General features: G+C 39.5%; 1 protein-coding gene across 2 annotated transcripts in view; it reads left to right on the top strand.

The window, feature by feature from the left end:
- Positions 1-5,181: 5,181 nt before the first annotated feature.
- Positions 5,182-15,912, top strand: part of fndc5a (fibronectin type III domain containing 5a) — a 37,354-nt gene continuing 26,623 nt past the window's right edge. For both annotated transcript variants that reach the window (XR_013296702.1, XM_077586214.1), the window contains exon 1: positions 5,182-5,786. Coding sequence is in view for 1 of the 2 variants with exons in the window: in XM_077586214.1 (XP_077442340.1) it covers positions 5,729-5,786 (58 nt within the window). In the remaining variant the exon portion in view is untranslated. The remainder of the gene's footprint in view (positions 5,787-15,912) is intronic.

Below are 15,912 nucleotides of genomic sequence, written 5' to 3' on the forward strand. Positions count from 1 at the left end.
AGAACTTTTATCTGTGGATGTGTCTTTGTGAGTGTTGTCGCGATTTCTGCTAGCTGCTGGCATGTCTGGAGGACCTCCTCTATTTCCACAACAATAGACCATTTGTCTGTGGTTGAAGTCAATGTGTTAGTATGATGTCTTTAAAGTATCTCATGTCCGGTGAACTCCGGGTGGGCTGTTTGCTGGGGGGTTTGTGGTACCGCCCTTCAAGATAGTATAAGAATGTTGTAAGTCCACTGTAATCTTCGCACTTGTGAGAGGCTGCAGCTATTGTCTGGAACTCACTTGTGCCCTGAATATTCTGTGGAAATAAAAGCTTCGAAGCAACTGTTCATCGATCTCCAGCCTGCATTCGGATAACCAACATTTTCACTACCCGAAAGAAAACGAACACGCGGAGGAAAAGATCATTTTCTTCAACACTATCTATCTTATCCAACCCTTTTGTTGACACTTTACACAAACACTCAATAGGGTGAAGGTTAAGTAGGGTTAGTTAGTTGCTTCTCTATCTGTGTCAAGTAACAGTGCAAACTTTAGGTCACGTCCACATTAGCTATTGTTCGGTTTCACATCGCAATCACAGAGTCTACGGATCAGCCGAGTTCATGTGGGGTGTTTGCAAAAGAGGGCCGATGTGCCAGGGTGGGGTCTTTCGTTAATGCTAATTGCTGTTGCCAAACAAATCAATGCACTCACCGTTATCCTACTTTTTTTGCTCAGTCCCAACAGGTATTGGAAGATTGCCTGTGGTGTTTACCTCACACATTGGAAGTTGTAACATTAGAAGTATACCGCTAGAAAGCTCAGCTTGTGTAGTCTGGCCAGCGAATGGCGACCGTAGTGGCTAGTTGGCTAGATGCGAAAGCAGGAAGTAGATCTAGTTGCGGTCAGATGTGGATGTGAATGCCAACGCAAACATAAAATTGGAAGTAAACAGGAAGGAATTTAACAATTAAATTCCCTTTAAATGGGTTTATTGTGACAACTGTGTGATTGACATACACATTTTGCAAAAAATAAAAACGGGGACACTACGGGAACCAAGGCTCAAAAACAGGACGTCTGGTCACCCTAAGAGAACAGCTACCTAGCAGCTAGCAGGCTAGCTTGCTTGCTGGTTCGCGGACCAGTGCTGTGCGCTATGCGTGGGTCCACACAAAAGAGACACTTCAAGGAATGTTAACTGTTTCTTATGCTAGCTGGTGGATAGCTAGCGCGGGCTAACATGCTTCCGGATGCTGCGGACTGACAGTGTGGTCGTTTAATGTCAGCGCATCTCTTTGTTGTTGTGTTGGTGTGTGGCTCCACATGACCGAAACACTACAGGAAAAGTAATATAAAATAAAATAAACACAGTGGCACACATACTTCAAATTGTGGCTGACACATACTTTACATTTGAGCACATACTGTGAGAGCGTACTAGCTGAGAAGAACGTGTTTCTAGGCTATTCAACGGACTCTCCTCAAAATTGTCAGGCTTGTAAGCAATACTCTTCTCTGTGGTCTGTCAAATTTTAAAGAAAAAAAATGAAAATCTTTTTACTGTACACACCATTTCTAGGCCAGGTGCACAAAATAAACCAGAATGTACCAGACAGAGTTAGCAGGGACAGTTATGGGTCACTTCAATGTTAGCCAGTTAATGATGTGTTGTTAATGTTGGTATTAATGTGCTGGTAGAAGGAAGTTGTGTGTGGGTACATGTGATGAACGAATGCAGTGATAAAAGATAAAAGAGCTACATGTGCACTGTGCTGTATTTATTGCAGGTTACGGCCGACAGTAACATGTTGAGCGTTTGCAATAAACCTCATAAAGACAACAGTATCTTTCTTTTACTTTCAGGATGCGAAAATATCACACGTGAAACCTCCCAAAAGTCTGAGTGTTATTGATCCTGCTTAAAACTATAGACATAAAAATTGAACGGTAAAAAAAAACCTTTTACCTTTTGATATTTACATTATGCAACTGACATTTCACTACGCTTTACGAATAAAACACGTTGCGATCATTCTTTTCTTTGCGAGCGACAACAGCTATGAATTTTATAGTGTGCCGTAATTATACAGGAGGCACACAAATGTTATGTACATCTCTTACAGCAGGTGTTTATGGATCCAATGAATGACTCTGTCACTGCATCGAAAAAATGAACGACTGGATGCAGCAACATTGTCTCTAATTAAGCGGAAATAAAACTGAGATAATTGTCTTTGGAGAACAGAAGGACACACATAATGTTTGGCCTCACCTTCACTCCGTGGCTCTCGTTACCCAGTGTCAAGCCAGTAATAGAAATGCTACTTAAATTTCACCAAATCCAATAAATATTGTCAGTATTTTACAATATCTAAGGAGCAGTAAATTGGATTGCTATAGTTTGTACACATTTTAATGATTAGATTGTGCTCTTTTGACCTGCATTAAAATTGTCTTTTACTTGTGTCGTTTTTGGTTCCCTCTTATTTTGAAATCGTTGAAGTTCTGCTTCCTGTGTTCGCTTCTCTCTGTTTGTTTTCGGTGTGTACGGGAACATCTTACATTGTTACATTTTACATCTTACAACTTAAATTTGGAAATCGCACTTGCGAAGTCGTAAAAAACAGAAGTACGTCACCAACGGACTACAGTGCAACGCCACTCACACAGAACGTGAATGGTAAAACACAATTTACTTGAGTATAAAACTAGATAGCTTTCTTCATTCATAAATATTCGACAAAACTCCACATAACACAACGTACGTGCCGCTACATCCCCGCATTAAATTATGCAGTGATTTTTAAAAATCAATAAATGAAGCAAAATTGCGAGAAGGCAAGTTTGCTGGAGGTCAAAATGAGTTTTGAGGACCAAAATAAACACTATTCATCTCTATCCGCCATTTTAGTTATTTACTTTTTCTTTTCCTTTTTTGTGGTTGTTTACTTTCGCCTCGAACGCTTTCAGGTCGGAACTGGGAAGAACCAGCTCGGATAATTCTGACTTCCGACCATCCTCGAATGCAGCATGATTTCCACTCCTCACCAAAATGTCTCGTTACTTCCACGATAGCCAACTGGTTGTACACTTTTGCTAAGATTGCAAATATTACAAGTTTTTTCTTTGTTTCTTATTGAAAGTATTTAAGATTTTTCTTAGTTGTCTTTGACTTTGCTCATAGTTTGTATTAGTTTTGTTTTGCTTTTATTTGTTCATTTTTCCTTTCGGACAATGATTGAGACAATTTACAACATTCAATTTTCACATACAATTACAGCCGAAAAGAAAAAGGGCTGACGGGATGAAGCCGAAGTTTATTAATTCCCGTCCCCTGAATACAATAGGACGCAGATAATCAAAATGTTAATTAATCAAATATCTAGTTGTGTAATTATCAAGTTGTTAATTGATACAAAAAGTTAATCTTCCCAATAGTCTTTGTTAATCAAAACGTTGATTTGTTCTCTTCTTAATCAGTTCGGTCCAGTAGCATTGGATAGTTGAGGATAAATGGCAGCCTGCATCCAGCCACACCCTTCGATTCCTGTTCATCGCTGTGTCCCGACGTGCAATCCCCTCCAGATTGTTCATCTTTGACTAGTGATTTTCTGTTCATTACTTTGCTGCTCTTTTTTTTTAGAAGCGTTTTCCTGGGTTTGTTTTATGTTTGGACTGATTTCCCCTTTGTTCTTTTTTTTTTTTTTGCCTTTAAGGGATACTTGACTCATTCAGCCATTTTCAGCAGGAAAAAGTTAATATGTTGTCTATAATTAATGTGGTAACGTCATTATTTTTCATGTACAATTAATACCTTTAAAAACTAATGTTTCTACTTGCTGTCGACTGATGATGACATCATCTGTGCTGAGGAAGTAGGTAACGACTAATCATGGCTCAGTTTACTGACCAAGCCCAGACAACAGGTGAGCCATGATTGGTCGTTACCTACTTCGTCAGCACAGGTTATGTCATCATCAATTGACAGTAAGTGGGACAAATCGTTTTTAAAGGTATTAATTGTACATGAAAAATAATTAATTTATCTAATTAATTCTGGACAAAACTTTTCACTGCTGAAAATGGCTCAATGAGCCAAGTATCCCTTTAATGTGTTGAGAGCTCATCTGCTACCGCGCCCAGTCATCTGTGTGCTTGCTACTTTGTTTGTTTATTATTACTTTGTTTAATAAAGTTTGCTTTTCCTACTTTGACATCTGTGTCTGCTTCTGGGTCATAATGCCAGCTACACCCCTAATATTATTGTCATTAAAGTTAAGGGTTCTACTGACGGATTGGTGTGTCCTTTTCCACACAGAGTTGTCTCAATTGTGTCTACATTTAAAGGTTACGAGCCAATAGAGTCAGCTGTGTACATGCCCACAACAGCACAAATAGACCTTTTTCTAAAATGTCTCTGCACAGATTTACACTGCGTGCTGCGCCGGATTTGAACCGGTCACAAAAACAGAGCCCTGACCGGTTTAATGTCTTATCACATAAGGTCATTTTACACTTGTATGACAGTAAAGAATGTTAAAACATTACTTAAAAGTCAAAAGTCAGTGCAACGAAACGAATAATCTTCAACCTCAAAGCTTCCAATGTCTTGTGCTTCAATTATTTTATCGATCCATTAGAGCTTATCGAGTGCAGGGTCATGGGGAGGTGGAGCCAATTTCTATGTCTACTGGCCCTGGACCAGAGGTAAATCTGTCTCTGTGACACACACACGCACACACGTATATGTTCGCACAAAGTCTGAAGGAGAGCAAGAACAGCACAATAACTGTGTTCCCTGTAGCACGTCACAGGCAGCAGGCTATGAATCGAGGTGCGAGGCAGCATGTGAAAAACACTTCTTGGAGAGCCAGCTCGGGTACAGACTATCGACTGCCCCCTCCACACACCTACACACAGACACACACACTCTTCTTGCTGCAGGGGATCAATCTGAAGTTCAGGTACAGTATGTCAACTTTTCCAACAAACCGGAGGCCCCTTGAAAGTATGTGAGCTGGTGAAATTGTGTGCACGAGTGTATTTACAGAGTAGTAAAGGGGCACACGTTTGATTTGAAAGTAGGAAAAAGCTCTCCAAAGGCTGCAGAGACTGTCTGCGTGGGCAACTGTATGCATATTTAATATGTGAGTGGGCAGTGATGTTTCAGAGATTGTAGAGCAGGAGGATGAGAGAGAGCTTCAGTCTCAGTAAAATGCTTCTGGTGGAAATCTCTATCCAGAATCTTTACAATTGTGTTTATCAAATTGATGTGGACTCGTATTGCTGCTGAATGCAAACTACGGATTTAGTCTTCTTTGATTTCCTTGGAAATCACTTGTGCGTTTGAGTGGTGTATAATGTAGCTGGCGTGTAGACAGGCGGCTCTCATATACAACACCAGCACGTTTCACTCTGCAGCAGCAGCCACCACCTCCAGCATCAGCGCGCACCATCATCATCGTCAAGTGCAGGTCGGGGGTTCTTTTGGAGGTACACGGAGGAAGAAGACAGAGCGAAGCTCACTAAGCAAGCGATGCTCGCGCTCGCGGGCTGGCGGTGGCTCGGGCACAGTCGAGCGTGTTGAATGAAGACGCCGCTACCGGGACTGCTCCGTGCCCTTTTGCCGTGCAGACGAGCCTCTAACTCGGAGGGACATGCCGACATGCCAGCCGGGCGGTTAACGCAACCTCCCCGGCCGGAGGAGTAAACGGGACCGCACGTCGTCCGAGCGAGAAAGATGGAGCGTTTTTTTCTGCTCGTTCTCAGCTGTTTTGGCGTCTCGCGTGTCTCGGCGGGTAAGTTTATGTTTATGTACAATTTTCAACACGGTTGTTTCAATGCAGTGGCATCCGTGTGTGAGTGCCATTTGACTGTGTGACTACAAGTGCCACCGCGGGGTGAGCGGCATACGTGTGCATGGGTGAAACACCGTTTGCACGGATGTGGACGTCACTGTGCACCCTGGGCACGTTGTGCATTGTCTTTGGTACCTGTAGAGAGCGTTTGCGTGATGTTTTAGTGAGCACACTCAAACGCAATCGAGGATCTGTTATAATGGAGTGTTACGATGGCGCAGGTTGATTGGCTTCAATGGATTGCATTGAAACTGTAATTGCCTGTCGCGCGTTTGTGTGCGTGTGCATGTGTGTGTCATATCCGTCATTTTTAAAATCAGTGCAAAAAAATGTTTGATCCAAAGTAAAGACTTGAGCCTTCTTTAATTTGTTCATCAGGTCCAAATTTTACAGTATTGTACACAATTGGATATTATTGCTACCGGGTCCAAAAGTGGCAGGCCATTGTACTCCCTAAACTGCAAGGCTGCAGCCTATTAATGAACAAACTAAATACATAAATAAATAAAATAATTAATGAATACATAAATAAATGCAAATGTAATATATTGATTGCCTTGTGCACTACTTCTTATTGCATAGGCCCCCATCCTAGAGCTAAAAATATAGATAATACAATTAAATTTAAACACTATTCTGTATTTCACCCATTATGCCGAGTTGGCATATACTGTAAACAAATGCTGGCATTGGTGGTCTTACACCCCCTGCTGCCTCACAGTCCAAAACAATAATTAGCCATACAAACACTTGGTCAAGGCATCCAATTCAACCAATATATCAAAAATCCCATTACAAATAAAACAATTCAGAATTTTAATTGTCACTGTCAAGGTATCAATCTCATGTTTATTCTTGAGGCCGTATTGGTGGAATACTGTCCAGCATGATACTGGGAGCGTTTTCTATTACTTTGTGAAACAGCTCTAGGGTTGAATCTCATCAGAATGTGCAAGTGGTCATGTTGTGGCTATTGCTATACAGAACGAGGTTTTTTTAAATTAAAAAATCATGAGGAAGTTAAGTACAGCTTCTACATGAACATAATCCCGATTATGTGAGTTTCACAAAAATTACATCCCATCGCCTACTAACTGAACTGCAGAACAGGCTCTTGACATTGATGAATCACGTCGGTTTGTTTGCCGTTGTGTGCATTGATATAGATCAATGGACTGATGTTTTCCTATATTGTCTTTAAGCTACGCACATACACTCACATGATGACCACAACACAGTAATATGAATCACTTCGGACAAAAAACAATTTAAATGTACCTCATTTGGTCTGCATTTACGCTTCACTGACATTTGCATTGACCTTCTCTTTTAAAAACATTTGACGTTGCTCACACTTCATTCGTTGTTTAGTCATCTAATTTAAATATTTGAAATTGTGCCACTTTGTTTTGAATTCCTTATGTATGACCTTTGAATGAATCAGTTCATAAATATCCTTATTCATCATACAATGGCCACATCCTCTAAAGATATTCTCACAGTTAATCAAGCATTCATAATCTATTTATATAATGATTAGATGCAAATTTATGACATTTGCCAAATGGCATTACATCCGCACCTGACAACATATCGTTATTATCATAAACAGCAGAAAAAGAGGGAAAGGCTATTTTTTGGAAGACAAGCACTGGAAACTCCAGGGCACATTGATGTGATGTCAAGTGTGAGTGTCGGCCTGGCAAGAGTGAGTAGGAGTGAGACTGTAATATTTACACCGGGCTGACATCTTTACTGCATCTGTGTTTATAGTGACTCGTAAACAGCTGGTTGAACCTGGGGAAGGAGAGGTAATGTTTCAATTTAAAATGTAAATCGACTCCCTCGCACATTCATCTCAATGGGTCTATAAATCCTCAGGAGCAATTTTCCCTGGGCTGTTCCAAGGCAAAAGGAAAAATCAATTAATCATTCAACAAATTGAACACTTGAACGACTCCTGGCTCCCCCCTTTGTTTTTGTAATGCTTTTCATTAGAATGCCGTCTTTCAAGAGCTGAGAGAATATGTTTTTATGCTGCATGTAGATGTATGAACCTTTTGGGGCTCAGCGCCTTGCAGGTGGTAAAATTTCAGCCATCATCTACAGTATCTCTCTACTGTCTACAGTATAGCGCATGGCTCATAATAAGTCAATAAGTTTGGCATCGCAATTTGTGAGGCAAAATTAGCATTTTGCGCCACATCAAGACACATTGAATCAAGATTCAATCACCTAGACGGTCCCAAAAAGCTTCGCTGGGGGACGCACTTGCGTTAAAGTGGAGCAATACGACAGTTGGAGGTCGATGGTGATGTAGCTTGGTGCTACTTGCGCCGCTCCAACTACCTACAAGTAGAAATGAGCTTTGGTTGGCTACTGCTGTGGCTCTAGATTCATAGCGAATTAGCTACACTTATGTTCAGTATCATTCTCATGAAGGGGCGATGAGGAAAGACGGAAAAGCCATGCTAATTGCTAACCTAACCTAAGACTGACACAGCTAATGCGTTTAACACAGGAGTTAAGTGTGTGGGGTGATCAACTAAGTCCACTTTTCACAGATGTCTGGCTGGAACCATGTTAAAGCGGAGAACATACAATGTTGAATAACAAAATAGCAGGCAAATGAATAAGTGTCTGAGCACCAGAGAGAAAATCTACTCGCTAAACAGAACCAGAACTGAAAATGAATGATGGTATGCTACGCTGTACGTCAGCCGAGAGGAATGACCTAAAAAAGTTAATAGTATAAATATGTATAATGTCAGTATTATTTGTTTGTTTTCACAATACAATCCTTAGTTTTGATTTTGACTTTTGAGGTCTGCACAATAAATATTAGTAGAATTTATTTGAAATTAACTAATTTGCTCCCAAAAACGTATAAATACGTTCAATTTTAAATATTACCATGCTCCCAAAGACATAGTTAAACGTTGTTGTTGTTTTTTTGTTGTTTTTTATGTTAGAGCATACAGAAGGCTTTGATGCAGTCTATGAACTGACGAGAATGCTTGAAGCAATGGTAGTCATGACAAAAACGGCCAGCAGGTGGCAGAAGAGTATAAGAGATCAACCAGGGCCATGTTGCAAAAAAGCTCTTTCCCCCACTGTTTTAAACACGCTTGCGAATAATGATGAAACATAGCTATATTCTAATGCTAAATGCTGCAAAACGGAAACAGATAGAAGGATACTTTTTTTTCCTGATGAAAGAAGAGACTCTAATCTTTCTTTTGGTATGTTTTTAAAGCACTAGAACACAATATTCTGTGAACCTTGCAAAATCAGTCAAAATCCAGTAAAGCAGCCGGGAGCAAAGGGGGTTGCTTCAGTGAAAATGGCTGGGAGTGAATGAGTTAAAAAGGTAAAGGCCTACAACACTAGTACAACGACCTTCAGCTTACTTTTGAGGCCCACATCAAACACCTCTCCAAGACTGCCTTTCACCACCTGAGAAATATTTCAAAACTCCGACCTTCTCTCTCCTTTCCTGACACCGAGAAACTTGTCCACGCCTTTGTCTCCTCGAGACTGGATTACTGGAACGCACTGTTCAATGGGATCCCCAGCAAATTTGTCCAGAAGCTGCAGCACCTTCAAAACAGTGCTGCTAGGATCCTGATGAGAGTGCGGAAACATGAACATATCACCCCCATACTACGCTCACTACACTTCCCATCTCAGCGAGAATTGAATATAAGGTCTCTCTCCTCACTCAGAAATGTATTCATGGGAATGCCCCCCGCCCCCCTCCCATCTGTCAGAGCTCCTTCCCCCAATTATCCTAAACAATCCCTTTGCTCCTCAAATAATAGTTTTAAAAATTGACTTAAAACCTTTCTTTTTAAAAGACATTTTAATTTATAAACTTGTTTTATTCGTCTCTGTGACTTTTACTTTTACTTTTACTTTAAAATTGTTATTATTGTAGCACTTTGAGATCTCTGGGAGATGTAAAATGCGTTACAAATAACATTTATTATTACTATTATTATTATTATTATTATTATTACTAAAGATCAAAGGAAAAAAGCCTTAGATTTGTGTTGAGGTGTTTTTTTCTGCCTTTAGGTGGCATAAGAGTTTTATGTTGAATGTGGGTGACAGCAACAGCACATTTTTTCAAATTAAGAGTAAATGAATTAGTACATGAATAGAATATAACTTTATTTGTTATTGTGTACACAATGAAACAACAACAATGAAGCAACTCGTGGACTCCTGTCCCATTTGTTCAGTGAAAATTACAAATAGTCTCAAGTCCACACAAATATATGTATTATGGTTATTATTAATTGTTATTGCAATATTGTGTTACAGTGACACCTTTTCACAACATTGTATGCCTTTATTTTGTTAAGTTTTGGACTGCTATGCATTGTCATTAGTAGCCAGGTTTACATGGAGTTATGCATTACAATTATTAGAATGAAGCCGAATTACCAAATGGAATGAAAATGTTCAACACAAACAGAATAAAAATGCCGAATCTGAATGGAATTTCATTTGGAATCCCAGGGGTAGTATATTGTTTCTGCCAATCCAAAACAATCATCAAGTAAACATTTCAATCGTAATAACCGTGTCCGGTGGGCACATGCTCTGTCTTGGTGCAAATGCACAGTGATGTCATCGTTTGCACACTTGACAATGGTAGCTTTCTACCAGAACGCGTCTTCGATGGCAGATTATTAAAGCTGTTGCTTTACTAAAAATATTAAAACAATCACTATTACTGTGCTTAATAGACAAATGAAATCCGTATTTCTAAATTATGTGATCTTTACATAGATCGGTGCATGTAAAATGGCTGTTCTGATTAATTTAGTAGCTTATGTAAATGACAGCTGGACTGGACTGGACTGTTTTTTTTTATATAGCCTCACATTCACCCATTCACACACCAGTGGTCGTCTGCTGCCATGCAGGGCGCTGCCAGGTCCACTGGGAGTAAATCGGGGTTCAGCACGTGTCTTGCTCAAGGACACTTCGACATGGTCACAAGGGGTGAGGGTTGAACCCACAACCTCATGAATGGAGACAACCACTCTACCACCGAGCCATGCCACCCCAGATCAGAAAAGATCATATCACATGTAAACAGTTGACCAGAGATCTTCAGTCGGAATGATTTCCATCGGAATGACCTGGCTATTGACGCAGCTTCCGAGCAAACGAGTTGGGAATTAAACTGATGATGTTAGATAAGCTATTTTACAAAGTTGGCCGTAGACGTCTTTGAGAGTTGTAAAAATCTGGCTTGGTGTTAACTGCTATCTCAAGCTCAAGTTCAAGCTTCCATTATCCATCCATCCATTTTCCAATGTTCCTCAGAAGGGTCGTGGGGGTGCTAAAGCCTATCCCAGATGTATTTTGGACTGTGGGAAGATTCACTGTAAACAAGTTAGAGAATTCCAGAATAGACTTAGTACAACCTGAAAAATTCTATTATGAACCGTGTCACATACTGTGTAACTCGATGTGAAGTGTGTCTTTCTGGTTGTACACTTCACAAGGGATCAAATGTGAGCACATTTGCATTTGTTTCCTCCACTCAGCAGTCTGAAAACAAATAGCTTTAATTAGTTTCTCATGTACCCTCGTTTGCAAAGTACAAAAGGTGACTCAAGCAGCGCTGTGTTCATTTTACACCTTCAGATTGAGATTGTATAGTTTACACCTGAGTTCCTTAGAGAGGGTGATTCAATGTATTGTAACCAAAAGGACACTTTGAGAGTGACCACAATGTTATGGTGTTCACTTTACCTGAGATGATTTTTACAAAAAGCCATCGCTTCAGTTTTTATCAATATGCAGTACACTAACCAGATATTTAATTTGCCTGCACTACCAATTAAAATGCTAAGTATGCATTGGTCTAAGGGAGTTTTTATTACAATATTTAGCTATTACTACTGAAAACAGTTTTTGGTAGGATGTCAGGATGCATCTACAACCACACGAAATGTTAAATTAAAACTTCTCTCATAATTTCATTTGCAAGTGAATTATTATCATGGCAATAGTTTTTTTTTATCTTGCATTTGATCCCATTACAGACATTAATACTAATGTTTTGGCCATTGATGTTCTATAGCATCATTTGAGTGATCCACACAACATTTTGCTGTCAGTTGAGCAGATTGAAATTAAATGTTGGCAGCAAAAACCAAAAGCTGAATTTTGGTGCAGTTTTGTTGACTGTAATCTAGTTGTGTAATTGCATGTAGCTTGACACATTGTAAAGCGCTTTGAACACCATATGGCGAAGAAAGCAGTGAGCTACTGTAAGTTCAGTCCATTCACCATTTACAATTCTGCAGTAATAGTAATTGTGTATGGTGCTCACTGTCAAGGCTAAATTGGATCCCTGACTAGAAAAAGAGCAACGCCTCTATGAATATGGTATAATGACAACTTTTATGAAGATCTAAGAGTGGAGTGTCATGTACTGAAGTGTTTTTTTTTATTGGCATATGTCTCATGCCTTTCGTGGTGTGTCCACAAATGTTCAAAAGCAGATGTTAAAATGTTAAAGGTAGTAGAAAACTGTCCTACTGAAAGTTGGGAGATAGATACAAACCTCAAATCTAGTGACGGTGGGACGTAAAATGTAAAAATGTCAAACAAACAAAACAATGTTTTGCAAATCTATATATTAAATTGAATATGCTTCATAGACAAAATATTTAATGCTCAAACAGATTTTTTGTTTGCAAAAATTCACTCCTTTTGACCCTGGGACTGGGTCATGTTTACCACTGTATCGCATCACCTTCCTTCTTAACAACACTCATTACGTGGTTGAGGACACGACAGTTAAGCGCTCTATTTTTCTGCCCAGCACAATTCTAGCACAAAGTGCGGTCTAATTGTGCACATGGGTGGAGTTTGCCATGTGCCGTGATAATGCGCCATATATTTTCAATGAAAGACAGGTCTGGACTGCTGGCAGGACACTCAGCCACACTCTTGTAACACGTGCAGAATGTAGCTTGGCATTGTCCTGTTGAAATAAGCAGGGATGTCCCTGAAAAAGATATGTTGCCCCAGAACATGTCAACTTTTCAGCATTAATGATGTCCACACAGAAGTGCAAGTCACCCATGCCATGTGCACACCCGCATACCATCACAGATGCTGTCTTTTTACGAATAGTCCTCTTAGTCTTTTGGCACAGACGACATATGATTTTCAAAAACAATTTAAAATGTGGACTCGTCAGACCACAGCGCACTTTTCCACTTCGCGTCAGTCCGTATTGGATGAACTTTAAGTGTGCATAGTGCAGTTTCAAATTGCATTAATTGACAACGGCTTTATGAAGTCTTACTTGCAGACTTCTGCTCGTTTGTTTGTAGTATTTTTGACCAGGCTTACGGACAAAAGCGTATGGAACACAAGCCAAACTCCATATATTTGTTCTGACCTTAATGCAATCAGACCATGTTATTTCTCTATGCATATTAATTAGCATCTGATCAGCTGAATTAAAGCAGATGAGCTAGGAGGCCATTTTCTGAATGTCCTTTGAAATTCCCATATCGATAGCTCATAACATGGTTGTTCGTACGTCTGGCACGTTTTCGCCATTCTCTTGACGTCAAAAAGCCTCCTTAAGTTGTCCTTGGGGAGTGTTGGATATTATTAACATTTAAATTCTTTATTTCATATATTAACCATTGTTATACATTATTAACATTTTAATTCTTTATATTAACCATGTCGAAATGTTTTATAGATGTGAGATAGTGTTGAACTCAGTATAATTTGACCTTGAACTAAGCTGGAACATATTGTTTGGTCTAAAAAAATTCCTTCTCAGTGTTCTGTGCGAAAACACACATTTGGTCCTTGAGAACAGAATCTGCTTCAAACACACACCCCTGACTCTGTTTGCGCCATCGCTCACGGAAAAGTACCCAGAGAGTATGTTTTGTCTACAAATGAAAGAGAGGCGGTCTGTTTAACTATAAGAAGCCATCTTCCCCGCGGAAGAGACACATTCGGCACTCTGAAATTCCACCTGTTACGTGATGTTTGGAGGCTGTCACGATGTCCAGAGATCTCTGTTTTTTATTAAATCATTTTTGCAAAGGTGTTTTTTCTTACATTAAATCTGTCTTCATATTTTTGGAACACGTAAAGAGGACAAATACATTTATTCCTCTTCAGGAGCTCATATCAGGTTTAGTGGCGCACACTTGAATGGAGTGGACCTAGAGAGGACACGGCTTGTGTACTAAGATCTGATGGTAACATGACGAATGAGGAAATGGTAAAAGGCAAACAAAAAAGGGCAAAGGTTAGTCAAACATTTACTCATACAGCAATTCAAGCTTAATCATATATTGCGGTGAAACATAAATAATTCATCACTGCCCGTGCACAGCGCTTCTTGTAGTATTCCGTCCTCAACATCTACTCAGGGGTGTCAAACTCAAATAAGCTCGGGGGCCGCATGGAGGAAAATATGTTAAAAGTGGGCCGGATCGGCAAAATAATGGTATATAACTTAAAAACAAATGCCGTCCATTATATGCAGATTTTCGCTATTTTGGGCCAGCCCTAAATTACGGAGCTCAACTATAAACATATTGTTCCAAAAAATAACCTAAATGCAAATGGAACGGGGCAACACTTTGGTTGTATGAGTTCCAGACGTGTTAAATCGACCTGTTTTGCATTTATATTGTTCCCAGAATGCATTATGTTGTATGTTGCATTATGATGTTAACGAAGTTATAAGGATGTTAATCCTCGTCATATGTATTTGTGTTACCAGTTATTGATTTTGTGTCATATTTAACATGCTTATGTCGGTATAGGATTAAAAAAAAAAGTTTTTTAAACAAACCGTAACTTTAAGTTGTGTGTAAAATAATGACATCCAGGACAATTCCGTGTTCAAGTTGCATTGCTCATTTGAGGACTGCTTGTGAAATTTCTAATTTATATGTTTTGATTGTGGCCGGCTGATTATTTGTTATGGCATTTCTAAAAAATAAACTTTACTTTACAAAATCGTCTCGCGGGCCGGATTAAACACCTTTGCGGGCCTGATCCGGCCCCCGGGCCGTATGTTTGACACCTCTAATTTATGCAGGGCCTCAGGTCCTTGGGTCATTATTTCATCATTTTATGCTTATGTGTGTTTACATCTTTAGAAATGGTATTTTAATTTATGTGAAGCAATGTGAATTGCATTTTCTGTATGAAATTGCTGTATAAATATTGAATGATCGATAGATCGAATGATCGATTGATATTAGGGGTTTGACTTGTTGATTTAACTACTCCATAATGGCGTTTAGGCCTTGATGTCAATTTATTGCTAATCAGAGCACTTGCCCAAACACATGAATAGATGTGCTAAATAAAGTTAGTATGTCACCTTAATTGATTTCGGTTATTATCCATTTCTGAAATCAGACCTTTGATAAATGACGGAATACCAGTCAAAGAAAGAAAAAAAAGACAGGATTAAGCAGGATTTTGAACTTTGTTTTCATCCTGCAATATACAGTGAAAGCAGAGTGAGGGAATTATTCCTAACCTGGCAAGAGCCAGATTAAGATTAATAATGTGAATCACTCACAGTTCTCATTCTGCGACTGCTCCAATGTGAACATTCAGTACAATACTTCAAGCTGATTTTGCGATGCAGCCGGAACTTGTGCACGCCTAACAAACTTTGTTTTGACTAATCACAGCAACCGATGAAAAGTCATTGTCGTCATCGTAGGTTAAAAAAAAAGCATCGTCTTTACCAGCTAAAAATGCACGAAGCTCCTTTTGCTGTTCTTGTTCGAAAAAGGAAAAAATCACGAGCTGAGGACAAGATTGATTCTCGGAGGTTTGTGAACTCACAAATACAGCGATATTTCTGCTTGCAGGCAAGGTTAAATTACAAAGTATTCCACCACTTAGGAAGAACTCAAGTTCCCACCATGCAGAACTTGCTGCTCTGGTTGACAGAATGAGGGCAGGTTTCTATGAAATCAGATTCCAAAAAGAAAAAATAAGACTATGAGCTAAAAAGTCATCTTCAAAGTAAAAT

Source organism: Vanacampus margaritifer, chromosome 1 (genome assembly GCF_051991255.1).
Source record: "Vanacampus margaritifer isolate UIUO_Vmar chromosome 1, RoL_Vmar_1.0, whole genome shotgun sequence".
Taxonomy (NCBI): Eukaryota; Metazoa; Chordata; class Actinopteri; order Syngnathiformes; family Syngnathidae; genus Vanacampus; species Vanacampus margaritifer.